The sequence below is a fragment of the Cebus imitator genome, unplaced genomic scaffold (genome assembly GCF_001604975.1).
Source record: "Cebus imitator isolate Cc_AM_T3 unplaced genomic scaffold, Cebus_imitator-1.0 Scaffold42, whole genome shotgun sequence".
Lineage (NCBI taxonomy): Eukaryota > Metazoa > Chordata > Mammalia > Primates > Cebidae > Cebus > Cebus imitator.
Window position 1 is genome coordinate 13593030 of NW_016107357.1, and position 20426 is coordinate 13613455.

At 39.1% G+C, this 20426-nt stretch overlaps 1 protein-coding gene across 1 annotated transcript; it reads left to right on the forward strand.

Moving 5' to 3' along the window:
• Positions 1 to 10886: 10886 nt before the first annotated feature.
• Positions 10887 to 14264, forward strand: MAP10 (microtubule associated protein 10). The gene has a single exon (XM_017526550.2). It carries the CDS (start codon positions 11313 to 11315, stop codon positions 14034 to 14036), a length of 2724 nt encoding a protein of 907 aa, XP_017382039.2. The 5' UTR covers positions 10887 to 11312; the 3' UTR covers positions 14037 to 14264.
• The last annotated feature ends 6162 nt before the right edge of the window (positions 14265 to 20426 follow it).

The window sequence follows — 20426 nt, forward strand, 5'->3', positions numbered from 1 at the left end:
TGTGGGGAGGGTGATCTGTCAGCATGGAGGTGCAGTGTGGGGAGGGTGATCTGTCAGCATGGAGGTCAGTGTTGGGGAGGGTGATCTTTCAGCATGGAGGTGCAGTGTGGGTAGAGGGGATCTGTCAGGGATCTGTTATGTGGTGGGTGGAGGACCCACATTTCTTGTAACTCTTCTTATATGGAAACCAGTCCTATTGGTTGTCCTTGTAAGAATATAAGCTGTGAAGGACTTATAGTGTGGCACTCTAATTCAATACCCTAAATATCTTTGCGAGGCTTGGTATCTAAATACAGTACAGTCACATTAGGGGTTAGGACTTTAATACATGAATTTTGGGAGGCACAATTCAGTGCATGCCACCACCAAACTTATTTCCACAGCAGTTGCACTATTTTATAATCCCGCCAATGGTGGACAAGGGTTCCAACTTTCCCACATGCTTGGAAACAGTTCTTATTTTCTGTTTTTTTGCTTGTAGCCATCCTAATGAGTGGGAGGTATGACCATGCCCCTTCATGTGGGGCCTGGGACATGTGAGTTGAATAGCCTTAGTTCTTTCTATTTATGACAAGTAGCACTGCCCCAATATGCCAGACTATGCAGGTGGGAAGTAGAGAAACAAAAGAGAAGACTGACATTTCAAAGAGAGGGAGGAACAATTTGAGAAAACCTAAGGTGAGTGAACAGGGAGCCTATTTTTAGCTAGGCTGGATTACAGTTTCATTTGGAGGTAGCGTCTATTAAGAGTAATCATGTAAAAGGAGGCAGAGCTTCCAGTTGCATGGTGTCATTTAGAATCTTAACCATGGTCACGATAGGGGTCCCATGCCTCCTGCTGTCTTGTGGGCACTGAGCAGTCTTCAAAGAATGTTCACATCCGGTGTCTGCACAGAAAGAAAACCTGCAGAGAAGTCCTGCATGTCATAAAATTGGCATGGAAAGGAGAACACTTAATCCTGTTTACTTTCATCTAACTACCGAAGGCCTTGGATCCAGTCAACCATAACTTCAAAATCTAAGGCAAATTGAACGCAGTAGGGCCTCTTTGAAAAGTCCTGAACATTTTGTGAGCTTCTCCTTGGCTTAGATAAAATGCATTCTACACAAAGAACACTGAAAACTGGGAATCATCATAGCTGCTTTTAAATATTTGTAAGTTTCTAGCTCAAAATATTTTCTGAACTTTGTGTTCTACACAAGCAAGTCCCATAAGGAATTATATTTTTCATTTATTTATTATATTGAATATTATATATACAAATACTATGTCTAGAAACAGGGCACTGTGTTCAGTGCTGCAGACATGCAAAAAACTTAAAAATAACATTGTCAAGGAGCTAATAGAGAACTAGAGGCAATAACTCATGTGTATACGAGTGAAAATACAAGACAGAAATAATAGTTCACAAAGGAGATTAAGTGCAGCGGAGAAAAGAAAAGATCACTTACAGCCAGAACTACCAGGAAAGAATTTTTAAAAAAGACATAGCATTTGATTTAGACTTTAAAGAACGATGGTGTTTAAGATCTGTGGAGAAGTAGAGGAGGGCATCCAAGGTGAAGGGAAGATAAGCTATAGATACTAGCACTGAGAATGGGAAAAATGCAGTGTATGACCAAGGAATAGCAAATGGTAGGAATAAAAGCAAATGAGTTGCTTAGGATCTGGTCTTGGAAGTTCCCGTATTGATAAGGAGGTAAATTATTTCATGTTTTTGTTACGTAAAATTTGAAAATACATTACTATGTACTTAGCATTTTATGATACATATAAAGCATGGTACCGGCCAGGCGTGGTGGCTCATGCCTGTAATCCCAGCACTTTGGGAGGCCAAGGTGGGTGGATCACCCAAGGTCAGGAGTTGGGGAAAGCCTGCCCAACATGGTGAAACCCCGTCTCTAGTAAAAATATAAAATTAGCCAGACATGGTGGCGCATGCCTGTAATCCCAGCTACTTGGGAGGCTGAGGCAGGAGTATTGCTTGAACCTGGGAAGCAGAGGTTACAGTGAGCCGAGATGGAGCCATTGCACTCCAGCCTGGGTGACAAGAGCGAAACTCCATCTCAAAACAATAGAAAGGGCTTGGTACCTACTGATCTGAATTTGCCTTCTGAATTTCCAGTTCAAAACATGATAAACACATGTATGTTTTAAGGAAAAATAAACTTGTCAGTGTAAATTGTGGCTGTTACCCTAAAATAGCTGGTTGACAGAGGTAAATTAAAAGATAATATATACATTCAAAAGAAGAAGTAATGAGGGTTCCCTTCCTGCCACCCTGCCTCCCCACCTTGAAGGGGTTGGCATTGAGAAATGAGGCAAGGGCAGAAGGAATTCCAAACATGCTTGGCCTTTAAGATCTATAAAAAGGAGGCATGCTATTTATATGTGACCTACTTACAAATATCCCTCATTTTAAGTGGCTACCTAGGATAGCTATCAGAACTTAATTCTGGATATTCTAGATTCTCGAAGCTCCAGCAATAAAAAGCCTTTCCCCTGGAAACATGATTACACGTTGTGATTAGTTTCTACAGTACTGATATCTGGTGCTTTACTCAAGTTTTACAGCTAATCTGAAATTTGTGAAAGAAAATGCACTATTAGTTTATAAAAAGGTTAAAACATCCACTGAAATACAGAAAAATCTCGCAAGTAACTTTATATGCCTACTTCATAGATTCCATAATTGCCAAGATTTTGCCACACTGGTTTTTCCTATGCAATTTTTCTTTTTCCCTGAGGTATCATAAAGCAAATCCCAGGCATTGTCATTTCAGTCCTACCACTTCAGCTTGCAGCTCTTATCTGCATAAGTATTCTTATAGCTGTAAGCTAAAAGGAAAATCATAAGCCCTCCAGCAACCAACGGAATGAAACCCTCCCCACTGGGCCAAGGGGACCCCAGAGCAACCTAAAAAATGGAATCCCTAGCCATGATGGGAAGGGAGGCTGTACATGCCTCATTACACCCCTCCTTTTTGGAGTTAGGCACCCCTGATCAGCATTAACATTAAAACAGAGATCATAAGACTGAAAAACTGACTTTTGTGGCACTAAGACACCAAATTCCAACCTGTCTCTGGTATAGCATCACATGACAGAGAGAAGACCCTGAAGGACTAAAAATATTTCATCCCAAAATATATTTATTTGACATATTTGGAAATGGCCCTGAATCTCCATTAATGAAACCAGGCCTTTGCTGGATCTAGGAGAGATGAACTAAGAGTCTGACACTTTTTAAGGTCTGAAAAGCGACATTTACTACTTAGTTTCTTTGAAGAATGTTACCTGGAGGCTTCATCTTCATAACAAGAACCTTTATCTTCACAATCCCCTTTGTCATAACTCAAGCATCTCTTTCCACTGACTTCAAGTTTTAAGACAAAGCATAACTCTTTCAACCAATTGCCAATCCGAAAATCTTTGAGTCCACCTGTAAGGTCCCATTCCAATATACCCTGCCTCTTTAGGCTGAACCAATGTACATCTTTCATGTATTGACATGATTTTCCCCACAATTCCCGTCTCCCTAAAATGTATAAAACCAAACTGTAACCTGACTGCCTCAGGCACACTTTCTCAGGACCTCTTGAGACTGTCCCCAACCTCCGGCCATGGTCACTCATATTGGCTCAGAATAAACCTCTTTAAATATTTTACAGTTTGTTTTTTTCATCAGCATAGCTAACCTTCTTGAGTTTAACACACTTAACCTTAAACTATAATTATTTTGTATCATCTAAAAGCAGTCAGTAATGAAATCACCCCTGTTGTCTCAAACATGTCCTTTTATTCAAATGGTTTAAGAATTCAAAGAAGGTACACATGTTATATTTGATGTTTGTGCCTGTTAAAAATTAATCTGGAGCAGCCCCCTTCTCTACCACCCCAGTTTTACATGCCCGTAATTTGTTATTTAAGCTGGGTCTGTTTTCTTATAGAACATAGGATGTTCAGCATTTGCGTCTTTGTTTCCTTGTGATATTATTAAATTGCTCCTTTGTACCCCCAAATACATTTTCCAATTGGATAGTGTCAGTTTCCTGTATATTAATACTTTCCTTGAGCATAAACAAATAAGGTGAAAGAATCTACTGGGATGAACACAAGCTATTTTTTAAAAGACAGGCAGAAATATATTTTAATGATACTTTACCACCTACTTGCTATGTAACTTTGAATACATTATTTAACCTCTCCAAGTTAGTTTCATTGGTTTCCTTGTGAGTATGCCAACAATTTCTTGGAGTTGCTATGAAGATTAAATACAGTCTGTAAGAGACCTAATGCAATGCCAAGCACATATGATAAGCTTGATAAAACTGGCAGCTATTTATAGAGCTATTTCAGTGTACCCCAAGCTCCCATTTTTGGTTAGGGTCTCCTAAAGGACAAATCTGCTTGATACAGTTATCAACACTTTTGATGTATTTCCCATATCTTACTAATTATGAAAAGAACAGCTGGCTATCTTTTAGAAGAATCTAAATTATGAGTGAGTAGCGTCAAAAGACAAAATTGCAACAAATGTAGTTTAAAGATCTCAGTTGGCTTTATGTGCTATTCTAGAATCAGAAAACACTTCATTCCACAAAATAGAATCAGTGTTTCACAGAGCTCAGCCAAAGAGGTAGGCTTTATAGACACAGAAGGGCCCAAGCAAGCAGAAACCAAGAACACAAAGTGAATTGTTCATTTCAAAGTTACGTCCCTTGCAAGGCAGGAGCAGGGAAATAGAATAGAGAAATAACCAATTGGTTAATATCACATTACTTTGTATTATGAGGATTAAAGCAGTTATCCCTTTCTCCTGATGCAGAGACAGTCAGATAACTTAGTTTCAGTTTGGTGAACTGGAACTGCAGCATGAATTACTGGATTTTGATTTTTAGTCTAGTCTGTTGGAGCCTAGTGCAGGAGCTTAGTCTGAAACAATGGCCTCCTATAATTTTTATTTAACAAGTAATTTAAAATAAACCCAATTTAAACCTAATTCTATTACATGGGGCAACTATTGACACAGAGTCTTGGCAGGATGGTCTAGGCCAAAATTCCTAATAGTGTTGATATGTATGGGAAGGAAAGAACTTATGAGTAAGATTTTATCTTTCAGCCCTCCCCGCTAACTGAAGGCAGGAGGGTACCGTGTTCAAGAAACCTGTAGTCAGTTTTCCTTGGTGTCTTGACAGGCAGCGTTCTGCTTATGAGGAGGTTTCTCATAAACTGCCTTTCTCTGGGGGCTTTCTGCAGCTTCTTCTGAGTACTTGACAGGAAGTTGTGTCTCTCTTAAGGCTGCTGTTGTTGCTGCATTGGCATCTCTTGGCATGGTGTCATGTTGACAGTAATGCTTCATCGCTAAAGGTTGCCTACTTTATTTCTTCCATTTCACACTGAAAGTGTGAAAGTAGGAGCTATGATTACATAAATGCATACATCTTTCATACTATTCTATTGGCATGATTATACTACTTGTTGTATATGATGCTACTATGGGATCAGCATTATACTTAGACAGAAATATGGCTACCTGCAACGTTCCAGAAACTAGGACGGTGGTTCTCAAAGAAAAGTTCAGTAACTCCCTGTTATCAGAATCATCTGGGATGATAGTTAGAAATGTATATTTCTGGGCCTTGCCTCAGACCTAGGAAATCAAAATCTCTGGAAGATGGACCCAAGATTCTGCATTTTAACATGCATGCCATAGTTTGAAAATCTGTGAGAGAATATAGCAGGAAAATTCCCGGAGTTGAAGAACTTGTCGGTTATAAAATGGAGAAGCTGATATTTTAATCCAGAAGTGCTCAACTTCAAAGCCTATGTTGATTCCACTATGCTACACTTCTAATTGCCAATGACAGTCAAATAATTGTCACTAAACCACTCCTACCAATTGTACATACTATTTAGCTTATTAATGAACTCATAAATTTCCAATACCTTAGGATGCTTTATAATTTCTTTTTCCCCTTCCTTTCTGGTAGAGAGATTTATCAGAGTGGAGTTTAGGCCATTCTTTCCCTTTAATCTCTAGGAGTTCCTCTGTTTACTCTCCAAACCCCAGCCCCTCCCTTCCTTCCATGTTCTAATCTTTCTTCTTTTCCTTCTTCTTAAGTGAATGAATTTCCAATATCAAGTTCTGGCAAGTTGAAAATAAAAATTGAAAATGCAATGCAGAGTCTTGGTACCATTTCGCAGAATTTTTGAGATTATTTGCATGTATTTACCATAGCTATTTTGTATCTGTGATATTGGAAATGGTAGTCATGTTGTGATTATAACTCTGCCCCTGATTTAATGACAACACATGGAAAAGCTATGATTCCCCCTTTCCAGAAATTTAGAAATAGAAAGGAATGAAAAGACAGGAAACAAAGAAAAAGATCCGCATTCAAACACAGATTTACTCTCAAGATAGAGTCAGGTCGTCTTTATCAATGATGAAACATGTCAAGGTGAATGTTATTAAAGCTCTGGTCATTTGTGACATTTAAGTTGTGTGAGGTCCATTTGTAACCCAGTTAGCAAAGAGGGAAATATCCGGCTTAGATTTCAAGAGCCTCTAATCAGGTCTAGAGGCAGGGCAGCTTTCTGCTTTAAACAGGCTTTTATCTGAAGTCGTGAATGAATGACTGGAAATCGGCTGCTCCTGATTGAAATGTTCTTGCTCCAGAAATACAATATGTATCTAGAATCCTGAAATGCAACCCTTGGGAGACAACAGAGGAGAACCTGAGAAAAAGGGAGCTGCAACAAGAACCCCCAACTTCCCAGTCTGTCTCTCAGGGAATTCTAAGAGCTAAGGTTCCCATCCTTGCCATGCAAACAAGCACCTGCTAGGGGTTTTAAGCCATGGTCAGCAGAAAAAGGCTTTCACTTGATCTTTTCACATTTCTATTTTCAAGACTGCAGATTACATTTTTTTAAGAAATTTTCCTCTAGAATTTTTTCTTATTTTAGGTCTTTCATTATTTTATTAAATTGCAGGTGACTGAGGTTTGGTGTACAAATGATTCCTTCCCCCTCATAGTGAGCATGGTCTCTGATAGGTAGTTTTCCAACCCTCCTTCCCTACCTTCTCTCCTCTTGTAGTCCTCAGTGTCTGTCGTTCCCATCCTTACATCCAAGTGTACTCAATGTCTAGCTCCCACTTCTAAGTAAGATCATGCAGTATTTGTGTTAAATTGTTTCTGTTGGGGAAAGGAAACACTGGTGTAAAGAATTATTCTGAAATAAGTGATGTTAAATTTCATTTCCTCCTAGTCAGATCCACCAGGTTCTTTGTCCCTCAGCTCTGCATCTTCCACCTGGCAGGAGAGGACGTCTTCAGTCCCCTCTGTCCCTGCCAATTATGGGTGGTTATACTTGGTTCTAGAACTAATCCTGATTAAGCCAGGATGTCTGTAGGCAGCAGGATGTCCCCAACAGTGAGACACGGAATTAGTATTTGGTGCTTCCAGAGTAAGCGTTGGACATTTTCATGTCCACTAGACACACACTTCTTCTCCTAATCAGTGTTTGTTCAGCCCATACAACTGGATGGCCACGTCACTTCCCTCAATAGCCCAGGAGCTCCCTTCCATTGTCTGAAGCTACGTAGATTAGGTTGGATCCATGACATGCACTTGACTTTTACCAGGCCCCATGACATTTCCCATATATCTGGGCTTCTGCTCCAAACTAGACCAACTGCTCCAGATATGATACCGCCCTCCTACTTAACTCCACGACTGCCATTTTGTTACAACTCCTGCGACAATGATCCATCTGCCGAATCCGTCCCTTGGGGTTCACGGCCCCATGATGACATAGACAGGTTTGCCTCTAAAGAGCCAGACTCACACAGTTCAGTGAGTTTTACTAATTCAGTTTCTGCTTCCTCCCCAGATTATTAGCCCCATTGTGTCTCGAAGCTGTACTACTTTAGTTGATGATGCTGACTTCCTCTGCCCCTTCTCACCCCAAAGTTATTTCCCCTAGAAAAGGTAGTTAACATCATATCTGATCATTAGCGATCAAGTCAAAATTCTTGCAGTATGCACTGTTTTAAAGTAATTTACATAAAAGAAGAAAATAATGTCTTATTACTATACTAATACAGGTCTTATAAGAAGAAATTAGGTTGCCATCCAAATTTTGATGTCTCCTAGCTTGTATTTTCAGCCCAGATTGCTCTTCTAAGTTTCATATCCATATATCTAACTTAGATCTATCTACCTGTATGTATATCAGGTATCAAACTCAGCACAGTACACACTGAAATTCATACTTTTTACTTGTGTGCTTCCCCACTTCTTTCTCCAATGACAGTAGCTTTTTTTTTTTTTTTTGAGACGGAGTTTCGCTCTTGTTACCCAGGCTGGAGCGCAATGGTGTGATCTCGGCTCACCGCAACCTCCGCCTCCTGGGTTCAGGCAATTCTCCTGCCTCAACCTCCTCAGTAGCTGGGACTACAGGCACGCGCCACCATGCCCAGCTAATGTTTTTGTATTTTTAGTAGAGACGGGGTTTCACCATGTTGACCAGGATGGTCTCGATCTCTTGACCTCGTGATCCACCCGCCTCGGCCTCCCAAAGTGCTGGGATTACAGGCTTGAGCCACTGCGCCCAGCGACAGTAGCTTTTTATATCTCAATAATCCATAGTCTCTTGCCTAGCCTGACCTTGACTCGTGACAAAAACAGATAGTTCCTGCATGAAAAGTAAAACACAGAGCATAAAAACTTTTACGTACTGAAAATAATGGGCCGATATTGGCTGAATTATTTTTTGCTAACTATAATACCAGTATTTTAAACACTCGGCTAAAAAGTCTGCCATGTGGCAAATAATAAATAAAACAATATTTATTTTAGCAAATATTTACTATACGCTGGGCGCTGTTCTAATAGTTTTGTAAATATTAATTCACTTAACACATATAATATTTTTATGAGGTAGTTACTGTAACTGTATTTTTCAAATGAGGATAATGATTCACAGAGAGTTCAGGAACTAGTACAAGGTGAAAGAACCAGGACTTGCGCCAGGGAGTTTGCTTCCGGAACCCAGGCTCTCAGCTATGCACTGTGCTACTTCTCCACGTCTGGTGTAGAAACGTGGGGAAAGGATTTGTCATGGTAAAATTTTATTTGTTACCTTTAGCGTGATTTACATTTATAAAATATTATTCATATAATACCAGTCATGTGGAATAGCAGGGTAGTGAATGTATTATTGCAGAAAGTACATATTGCAGAAGTAATGTCTTTCTAGAAGACTGACTTTGCTTTTTCTATTCATCTATAAGAGACAAGTGCTACTAGTGCACACTATTAACCTTACCCAAAAGGCTATCTACAGGATGTCTTCTATGAGGAATTTTGTCTACTATATTTCTCTGGTGCACATGGACTCAATATCTCATTGCTTTTCACTTGTAATTACGTCATTTTTTAATCACTCCTCATCATCTGTCCATTGAGGATGTGTCCTCTGCAAGTATACAGCAAGATTCTCAAAGCCAAGAGAAGTGTCTTGTACTTATACATCGCCATGAGACTTCTATCTCATGTCTTCACACTAAAGCATCATGTGTCTGCAGTCCTGAATTTCTCTTGAGCTTCACAATGTTTTTCTCAGCACTGAATTAACATAATATAACTATAATTTATAAAACTGAATAAAGCTGTATATATATAACACCCAGCAGGTACCTCAAACTCTACATATCCCAAACTCAAAGTACTTTTTTCCATCACATCTGTGCCTCCTCAATATTTTCACCTTCTGTAGCAGATATTCTTCACCTATGACTCTTCTCTCCCATTCATCAAATTTTAAAATTCCTCCATCACAAATGCCTCTTCTGTTACCTCTTTTCAATTTCCACTAACCCTGATCATGTGCAGGTCATAATTATCTGTCACTTAGACCACCGCAGTAGTCTTCTAACAGATTGCTCTGAATCTAATTTTTACTTAGTAGAATCCATCCTTTGTATGCCTCCCCACTCTACATTTCCAAATATTGATATGATGTACTTATTCAATCAAAATAATATATAGAATGTAGTCCAAGTTCCTTACCATGGCATTCAAGGCTCTCCATATACTGGCCTTGGATTCCTAGCTGGCTAGCTAGGAGGAGGTTAGGAGCATTCAGGTTAGGAGTATGTTTCTTAAAATATCTGGATAGAGCAGTAAGATCTCTGTGTCTCTGTATGTGTGTGTATATTTATGTATACACATTTGTTTTAATGATGGAATCATTAACATTACTCTCATGCATCATGATTGCTCAGCTAAAAATGTTGTCAAATAAAAAACAGGGCCAGACAGTAGCTGAAGTGGCAAAAACATTGTATTCAGAAACTATTGCAATAAGAGAAAAGAGACCTCAATACAGAGCTAGGCTTAATTCCAAATACAGCAGGGACAACTGGGGATTTATAGCCAAGAGAGCGCCAGGTCAAGTGGATGGAAACTTACTAGTAGGAAACATCAGGGGTAGAAGAGTTCTGAAAAACAGACCTAATAGGATTCTTGCTGAAGGCAGGCCAGGGTGGTCACATATCAACGGTAGAAAATGAAAAATTTGATCAGATATGGACGGTAATCAGGTATGAAGGGGTTGGGGATTCTCTCTGAACGACTGCAGCAAGACTCTCACTACAACTTGGTGATTCCAGGCTCCACAGGATTGGAAGCCAAGGTCAAAGCCTAGTCGGAAAGGTTTAGATGAGCCTGACCAAAGTTTAGCCAAGGAGAGTTTACGCCAGTATATTCACACTGTCTGTGTGTCTCAGTACTGCTCTAATTTACCAGTGAGGGGCTCCCCAGCCATCAGAGCAGTGTCACCATCTTTGGGGTGGGACAGCAGTCACAGAGAAGGCCCAGAGTGGACAGTTAAGTAACTGGCTTTCTTTAGCATGGGAAAGGACGGACAGTCCTGATTTTCTTTCAATATTCCTCAGCTATATTGATCTGACTCCCAAATTACATAAGATCTGCAGTGATAAAACTATAACCCAAAAAAAAAAATCACTGCCTGTCTTTTACCACTTATACCCCCGGCATCATTATCAACAATTGTCTTAATACAAGTTTGAAGGCGAAAAATGTTTCACACCAAGTATGCATACAAAGGGTCCCAACACATTGAGCAGCAAAATTCCCCCACAGCAGACACCCCCGGGGATCTGCAGGAGCGTTCCCGCTAATCTCGCGAGATAGCAGCCAGAGACGCCTTTTGTTCCCGCGAGAGCCCAGGGCTTCGCTTCCCGTTTGAGGAGCCCGCGGCGGCGTTTCCTGGGGCAACAGCAATGGCGGCTACGCTGTCCGGGCGGCTCTTCTCGTTGGAGCTGCTAGTGGATTGGGTGCGTTTGGAAGCCCGGCTGCCGCCGCCCCCCGCTGCCGCAGTGGAGCAGGAGGAGGAAGAGGAGGGAAAGGAGCAGGGGGAGGCCTCGTCGCCGCGCGCTCTGTGCCCCGCCGTGGCCTTCCGCCTGCTGGACTTCCCCACGCTGCTGGTTTACCCTCCGGACGGCCCTGGCGTGCCCGCCCCGGAACGCTGGCCCGGCGTGATCCGCATTGGTCGCGGCAAGTCTTGCCTCTTCCGCCTGCCCCCTGCCACCCTGCACCGCCGGCTCCTGCGGACCCCGCTTGCCGTCTTGCTGCTACAGCTGCCCTCCGGGCTCCCGACGCCCGCCCCACAGCTCCTGGGGGCCTGCGACATCTCGCTGGCTACCGCAGCCCACAGTGTCGTGGGGCCGGCCGCCTCCGGGTGCTCCCACCTGCACCGGGGACGTTTCCCCCTGCGTAATAGAATGGGCGCACGGACCGGTGACATTGCACTGGCCTACCGCCTTACTGACCTGGGAAGCCACCTGCTGGGCCATCTTGAGCGACCCCTCACCTTCACCCCCACAGGAGGAGGAGCGGAGGTCAGTCCCCAAAGCCCGCAGGAAAGACAGCAGCTACAGCAGCCAGCCTCACAGCCAAGCCCAAAAGAGACTGATAGGCTGCTGGGGGAGTTAGGAATCCCAGAGGCACAGAAGGATTTGAAGGAAATAGTTTTCCAAAGTAAGGGCGGATCTGATAATGTGGGTTCTGTGGAGAATGGCAAAACCAATTCTATTGTTACTTGTTCAAATGCTGGCAATGAGAGGAATGTTAGCTCCCTAAATGAGGAAGTCACAGAGTTGGACATGGAGACCAATATATTTTGCCCTCCTCCTTTGTATTACACTAACTTGACCCAGGAAAAACCACTTCCTGCACAGGCTAAAATCACCATTGAGCCTCAAATGAATGTACCTGAGGAAATGAGTGGTGCGTCTCCTGAAAAAAACTATATAAATCCCCCAACACACAGAAGTTGTCTAAAATATCCAAGTTCTGCAACACATGAGCATCCTCCAATGCTTGTAAATCCTCCACATATTCAGGATATAGGAGCGATTAATCAAACATGTCAAACTGAACAAAACAGAATTAATACAATAAGGCAGTTGCCTTTGTTAAATGCCTTGCTAGTTGAGTTGTCCTTGTTATATGAACAACCTGTGACAAGTCCTGCTCAAATACATCCTCACCTAGCCTGGTTATATAGGACTGAGGAGAAGAAGTCACCAGAATCTTCTGCCAAATCCACATGCCAGTCTGAATCTAAGAAGGATAAACTTTCTATGGGGGGATGTGAAAAGTCAGGGAGTCTTCATTATAAAAAGAACCAAATTGAAAACTGTAAGAAAGATAAATATTCTGAAAAGAACAGTGGAACCCTCCAAAAAAGAGTTACAAAAGGGAGGCTACTTTATGGCTTAACAAATACACTAAGACTACGTTTAAAGCAGACAAATCCTGATATGTTGGTTGTACATGAAAAAAGAGAACTATATAGAAAAACACAAGCACAAATATTGGGTACAAAATTTAAAATTCCATCAACCAAAGTTAAACTATTAAGCTTTGCAGAACAAAGCCAGGAGCCACATCAACTGCCTAAAGATAAGTATTTAGATTTAGATGCATCTTTTACTGAAAATAGTGATATCTCAAGACAAATGAGTGGAGTTTTTGATGATCCCAGCACAAGTAAAGAAACTAAACTGAAATGTACAACTGAAAAAAAGACAGTGGGTCGCAGTAAAAATGGAACTAATAATGTTTCATTGAAAGAAATTGTGAATCCTGCAAATTTCATTATTCCAGAAAGACTCACCCATACAGGTATTTTGGGAAGAAATGTGGAAATGCAAATCCAAAGTCCATGTGTTTTCCAACAGGATGCTGTTGTTGACAGAATTATAGATAAAGAAATAGATATTAGGCAGGTCAAAACCACAGATAATGATATTCTTATAGCTGATGTAAGTGAAAATAGACCAGGTAAAAATAGTTGCAATGAAAACATCTCAGAACTGAAGTATTCAGATGACTTGTCTAGCCCTTGCTATTCTGAAGATTTCTATACCACTGAGGATACCAGCAAAAGTTTAAAAGCTCATGCTAGCAGTTCAAGGACAGAAAATCCAAAACATAGTCAATATACAAGCAAGTCTAGTGAAACAAGATTGTCCAAAAAGAAAAATAGTAGTAACAGGAGTTCTATCCTTAGCCCACCTTTCTCAGCTGGGTCACCTGTACACTCATATAGAAAATTTCATATTTCAAAGACTCAGGATGAAAGTTTGGAGGAAGCATGTAGTATCTCTACCAGTGATTTATCTTCATCACATTGGACTGAAGAAAACCAGAAAGATCAAAATAGTATGCACAATTCTAAAGTTGCAAAGAGTGATCAAGACATCTCTGTTCCAACAAGAAGTAGTTGCCAACCTTTAGAAAAAAGCCAGTCACCAAGAACATCCCAAGTGAGTTCTTATCTGCCTTCAAATGTATCTGAACTAGAACTTAATGTCCTAGATAGCAGTACATCAGATCACTTTGAAGAAGACAATGATGATGTTGGTTCACTAAATATTTCCAAGCAATGCAAAGATATTTGTGAATTAGTAATAAATAAACTTCCAGGATACACAGTGTAAAAATACGTGCTTTTTAAAAAGTTTCAACAACCTGTGTGTACTGTTAGTGAAAAAAAATTTAAACCTATTTTAGTACCTGAATTATGTGAATAATTATTTTTAAGAAATATGAATGTTATTCCTTTGATGTTTAGTGTTCTATTAAGTCTGATAATATTGATTATTAAAACACCATATAAACAGACTTGTTTTTAACTTGTTTAATTATAAGAATAAAAGTATATATTTCTAAACTGTCTCAAGGTGTCTAGTCTACAGTATTGATCATTCTAGAACTGACTTCATGCACACTACTGAAAAAAGAAGGCTAGTTAGTAAGGACAGCCTCAAATTTTTGTTAGAACAAATTATTAACAAATAGAGAAGACTTACTGTGTTACATGCAGAAAGGTGCAGAATTTGTCTATTTATGATAAAGCCCCTGCTGTTTTATGAGCTTACAGTTGTATGTAGATAAGAAGTCTTCTCTGACATATACGTATCCCATATCCCCAGTAGGTGAAGCTGCTTTTATATGCTGTCATAGCGCTCTGCACCTTTTCTTTTTAAACCACAATTTGTGTGATTATTTGATTAAAGTTTGTCTTCCACTAGCCTTCAGTTCTGTGATGGGTCCATATTTGTTTTACATATCAGTATATTTTTGTATCTAGCACAATTCCTGGCATGTGGCTGCAGTACAGTAAAAACATTTGTTGAAAAAAATGGAGGCCAGGCATTTAAAATACCGAATGAAAGGATTTAGAATTAAGCAGCAAAAATAAGCAGATTTCCTAAAAATAAACCTGCAGAAAATCCTTACTGGAGATATGTTTGACTATAATATTTTTGTTTTGCTTGATATAAATAGCTTTCAGGTGTTCTCTGAAATATTTGGAAAGGGAAACTTAAAAAGATATCTTTCTACATATATCTTTCTGGTTTAGGAGTTCAGTTTATTATCATTTCAGTTTGTTCAATGGTTATTTTTAGTGTATGAAAATTTGTTTTTATGAAATCCAGTGATCATTTATAATTTATTCCATTGGTTTTATATTTAGACTTTATTCTGTGTTCAAATATTTACATATATTTTGTTTTAGTTGTGTTATACTTTAATTTTTAGACTTTTTAATATATACAATATTTTTGAATGTATGAAATGAAGGTCTAATTTTCTTTCTTTACAGATAATTATATAGGTATTCTGAATGATCGTAATACTAGAATATAGATAGATGATAAAAAGAGAGAAGAGGATGTTACATTTTGGGGAGCAATATGAATCAAAGAATGGTGATGAGAATTAGCCTGATATATTTATGGGACAATTTAAAATATTATCTTGCATAGAATGATAGGTTCAGCTATAGAGTGGAGGTTCAGCTATAGAGTGGTAGAAAGAACATTTGTTGAGTGAGGAAAGTCCCAGATTATAGAGCCTCAATTGCTAAGCATAATAATAAAGTTATAAGCAATAGGAACAACAGATTATTTTAGGTTATAAATGAGCACTAATAAGATGTCATGACATTTCGAATATTTTAAATTATTGAAAATAATTACTATAGGCAGAGAAATTATATCAGTTAAAAGTTTTGAAATATGAAAGGATTCTATGGCTAGTGGCTATGATCTTAATTTTTTAAAAAACATAAAGCATATAGTATAACATTTCATAAAATCAAAATATTTTAATGCCAGGTATTGTAACTAGATGTTTAATAATGTCAACTGTGTAAATTGTTTAATAGCAAATTGTCATTACTATGAAGAACCAATAAAAATATAAGCAGTATCAGAATCATCAAAGAAATAATTCCTTTAAAACCAATGTTTTATTTGGTTGAAAGTAATTCATTGTCTGTGATAAGAATAGGTAAGGAAAATGATTATTGTAGCATGTCTAAATTACAAAGAACTAATGCACTTTAAATTACAAAGCTGAGTAGCTGAATCCACTTCTATTTGAGTTAATCCATGAATACTTATTTCTAGAATTGTGATGTTTCTTCTAGCCTAATTCTAGTGAAAATATCAGTTTTCATGTATTTAGTGCTTCTATTACATTCTACAAATTCTAGTCCATGTTTTAATTCTACAATCTATAAACTTATTTTTAAATAATTTTGTAATGGATATTATTCATGAAGCCGTATTTATCTCCTTAATTACTTAAAATTATTGAAACATGAAATAGTATTTCAAGTCACAAATAAGGGAGACTGTCATTTCATTGTAAAACCAAGCTATTGCAAACCTTCTAAAAGGTCTTCTGAATAGCATGGGTATTTAAACTGCTATGGACAAGCTGAGTGGGGGAGGGTCTAAAATGCAAAGTGAGCCACGGAAAAGATGTTAAAACCTACCTCTATGTAATGTTGAATGTTTACAGCTTAGAAAGAAGCCATCAGTAATAAGTCCTCTGAACTGTTACCCTAAACATTTGCAGAGAGTTGTGCAGGTGCATACAGCATGTTGGGTTTTTTCCCTTCAGTCATATGCATGCTATTGATGACATTTTCAGATGCAAAGAACAATGATATTAAACTTCTATCATTCAATTCTCATGGCTTTCTGCTTAGAGCTACCCCTTTACATGTCAATTAATTTAGATTTTTCTTCATGTACAAGCAGTGAATTTAGTATGGAATTATAGTTAGGAACCAGACTCCTATTGGTAGCAAAATATAGGTCAAGACTGTTAATTTAAAAACCCAACTTTTAAATTACCACACTGTGTTGTTGGCAAGGCAGATAAATTTCAGAACAAAGCAACATATAGATACTATTTAAATTTACTCCATCAAACTGTCCTTGGGTCTAGAGAAAGTGATTCTTCAGGCTGTTTATGCTTTAATATGGATTTAAATATTTAGGGAGTTGTACAGAATGATAATATATAGGCCAAAACTTGCTGAGTCATTCTTTTCTTATTTTTAACCTAAAACAAAGGAAAACTTTACTTGGTCAAGGACCAAGGCTTTCTTAAGTGATTTTCTCTGGAGACCTAACTGTCATGCCACAAGTAAGAGACTTCAGGATGATCTTCATTAGCTTTGGATGCCAAGCCATAGCGTTAGAGGTATTTCCTTATTTTTAAAAACTCTTCTCAGATCTCTGTTATACTGAGCTATACTAATTCTAGGAAAAAAATTAGAAAACTTAGATAAGAGGTTTTGTCTCAAAATTGTGTACCAAGAAACGTTATAATATTTTCCTTCCAAAATTACACTGAAGTGAAAAATGTGAAAATATGAATGCACCCAACGGAGCCCTGGAAAACAGGAAAAGTGCTGGTGGTGGACAAGATGGTTTGAGGAACTTCTGGAAGAGACAAAGCAGTTGGGATTATGTTGACGAAAAACTGATTACAAATCCACTCTTCAACACAGCCCCATGAGAGTGCTTCTGGAGAAATGAGAAGGTAGTATTTTCCAACAGAGCCCCAGAAAAATTCAAGCTGGTCGGCGGGGCTTGGGCATAGGAGCAGGCTAAGGGACAAGGGAAAAGCAAAACCCTAAGGACAGGGAATAAGCTGGGGTGGGCTCAAGGTTATCTACTAGAATAGGTATTGGGACCAAAGAGAAAAACTATTTTTCACCTTTGACACCAAAACATATTTAAACTGTCTCAATGTTATTGGAGCGGCTGCTAATTCTAGTGACAAAGTGGTATAAGCCTGGTCTTTGGAGGCAGACAAATGGCATTTTCGTCCTTGATTATTTTACCCCTTGGAGACTTTCTTCATTGTAGGATTGGTTTCAGGATTCAGTCAAATAACATATATATCGTATATGACAGTGAAGGTGAGTGATAGGCAATGTATTTAATGGTATTACAGAGAATGTACCATGGTGTCTGTATCCCAGCCTAGAGGGATGTATTTTCAATTAAAACTTCAGTCAAGCAATCAACTCTTCCTTCCAGAAGGTTTAAACAACTTTCCTATAGCATAGCAAGGCAAAAGAAGCCCATGGTGACAAAAGGCAGCACAGACTTCTGGCCAGGGAAGAAGACTTTAGATCACAGAGCAGAGCCACAAAACCCAGCAGAAGAAGGAACCCTTCTCAGACTATTAGGCAAAGTGGGGCATCTAGCTTTGTGCAGAGTACTCCGGAAAGTGGGTTACAAAACAGAAAGACCTTTCTGTATGGTCTTTACCATACAGAAAGAAAGGAAACTCTGATGCAGGTCTCCACTAAAGACAAAATTTTCTAAAAGAGTTAAGAAAGAGGTGTATCAGTGCTGGAAAGCATACGTTTCCCTGCAAACGTAGGCAAGTAGCTCCTCCTACAGAAGGTTGTTTTAAAACCTCCTAAATAATTTTTTTTTTTTTTTTTGCTGTTTATATATTCCATGTCTTTCCATAGTAGGTACAGAAAAAAATGTTTATTCCTTTCCTCTGAATACCCTGGGGACTGGGGTGGGGATGGGGTGAGTGGGAAAGGAGTTGTCATAATACATCATAATAAAATAGGTAGAAACTTACAGAACAAATCGGGAAGGGATGAGGCTTAGCTTTCAGGTCGGACACTGAGTAGTAGAACACTTGGTAGCAGAAATGCATAAAAAGATTTGGGTTTTCAATCGAAAGGAAGTTTGTGCTTTCCAGGAACAGGGCAGCATAAGGGATTAGATGAGCTCCTGAGCAATAGTGAGACAAGATAAGCGCTGAAGGTCGTATTCAGAAAGAACATGGAAGAGAGGAGGTCCATGAGTCAGTAAGTCAGTTGGTTAGTGCAGGATCAGAAACCCATACTTGTAGCTTGACTATTTAGAATACTGTACATTGTGTCCCTTTCTATTTGCTGCTTGGTTTTAATATAGCTCTTTTTGAAGGATCTGCTAGTTGATCCATATAAGCAATAGGAAATGACTTTGGTTGTGGCTTCTAATTGAGCAGAAATCCTAAAGGGGGAGCAGCGTACCCCTAGAGTCTGCATTATCAAAAGATAGAAAAAATATACAGGGGCCTTTAGAAAATCCCTTCTTTCTACCCAAAGATGTCTCCTTCAGCTTTTCTTTACTGAAAACCTTGGGACACTTCACATTTTGCTTCATTATGGGAAACTGTTCAATCACAGAGTCTCACGCCCATCAGCTGCTGCCTTGAGTACTATATCTCATTACTTATGATTTCACCGATAACCTTGTGGAGTGAATTGGGACTGATTTCTGGACTCAGAAGGACATAACACATAATGGATTGCTTTAGATACACAGGAGTCTGTTGTCAAAAGATTGACCTGAAAATTGTTTCTTGCATATCCAACATTTTAAAGTCTATTTCCAAGTACTTTGGGATAGCATTTATTAACCTGAGGGAAAATATCTTTTAAATCTCCTGAGAAAGTCCAGCATGGGCAACAAAAGTGAGACTCCATCTCATAAAAAAGCAAGTCCTGAGTATGAACATGTATGCTTCTTGTTAGTAAAGTACTCTACATCCATGATCTTCTCTCTAATAGCCAGAAGCTAAGTATGTTGGAGGGCAGAACTTACATTTTCCGGGGAAACTTCCTTCCATTCTAGCGCTTCTTTCCTGCAGTGATTTCTTGGTGCTCTCTTCCTGCCTCACTGATCACAGTGTGAGTTCCTACTGTCAACCTCTAAAAACCAGTGTGAGATGCAGGATCTTACTAAAATTATGGCTTCACTTTTCATTGGCAGATAGGATTGCTATTAAAAAAGTAATTTGTTGACGTGGTCTCTGTTGTTGACGTTAATTTTAACACTAATTTCTCCTTACACTGAACAGCACTTTACAGCTTACGAGGGACTTCCACTGTTTCACTTCATCTCTACCAGAACCCTGTGAGCGAAGTATTAATATAGATGAGGAAACAGGCGGCTTTCCATATTCATTGCCTTTCTCACTTTCATAGAGAAAATGAAAGACTTTCAGCATAAATCTCAAAAAAATAATGTTTCTTCAATCCTTATAATATTTACAGAATCAGAGTCCATAAATAGATTAAATTCATTTTATTTATTTTATTTATTGTGGTAAGAACATTTAACATGAGATCTATGCTTCTAGCAAATTTTTAAGCGTACGATTCATTCCTGTTGACTGTAGGCACAGTGTTGCACAGCAGCTCCCTAGAGCTCATTCCTCTTGCTTGACTGAAACTTTATGCCCAATGATTAGTAACTTCCCATATCCCCCTCACCTCAGCCCCTAACAACCACCATTTTGTTCTTTGATTTTACACACTGACTGTTTTAGATACCTTGAGCAGAGGACTCAGCTAAGCAATGCCTGGACTCCCAATCCGTGATCACCATCAGAGAACATGGCTGTTGTTGTAAGCTGCTAATTTGTTATGCAGCAATGGAAAAATAATGGAATTGGTCAATAAAAAACATCATGGCAAATCAAGAGGGAGATACTTTGAAAGAAAGGAA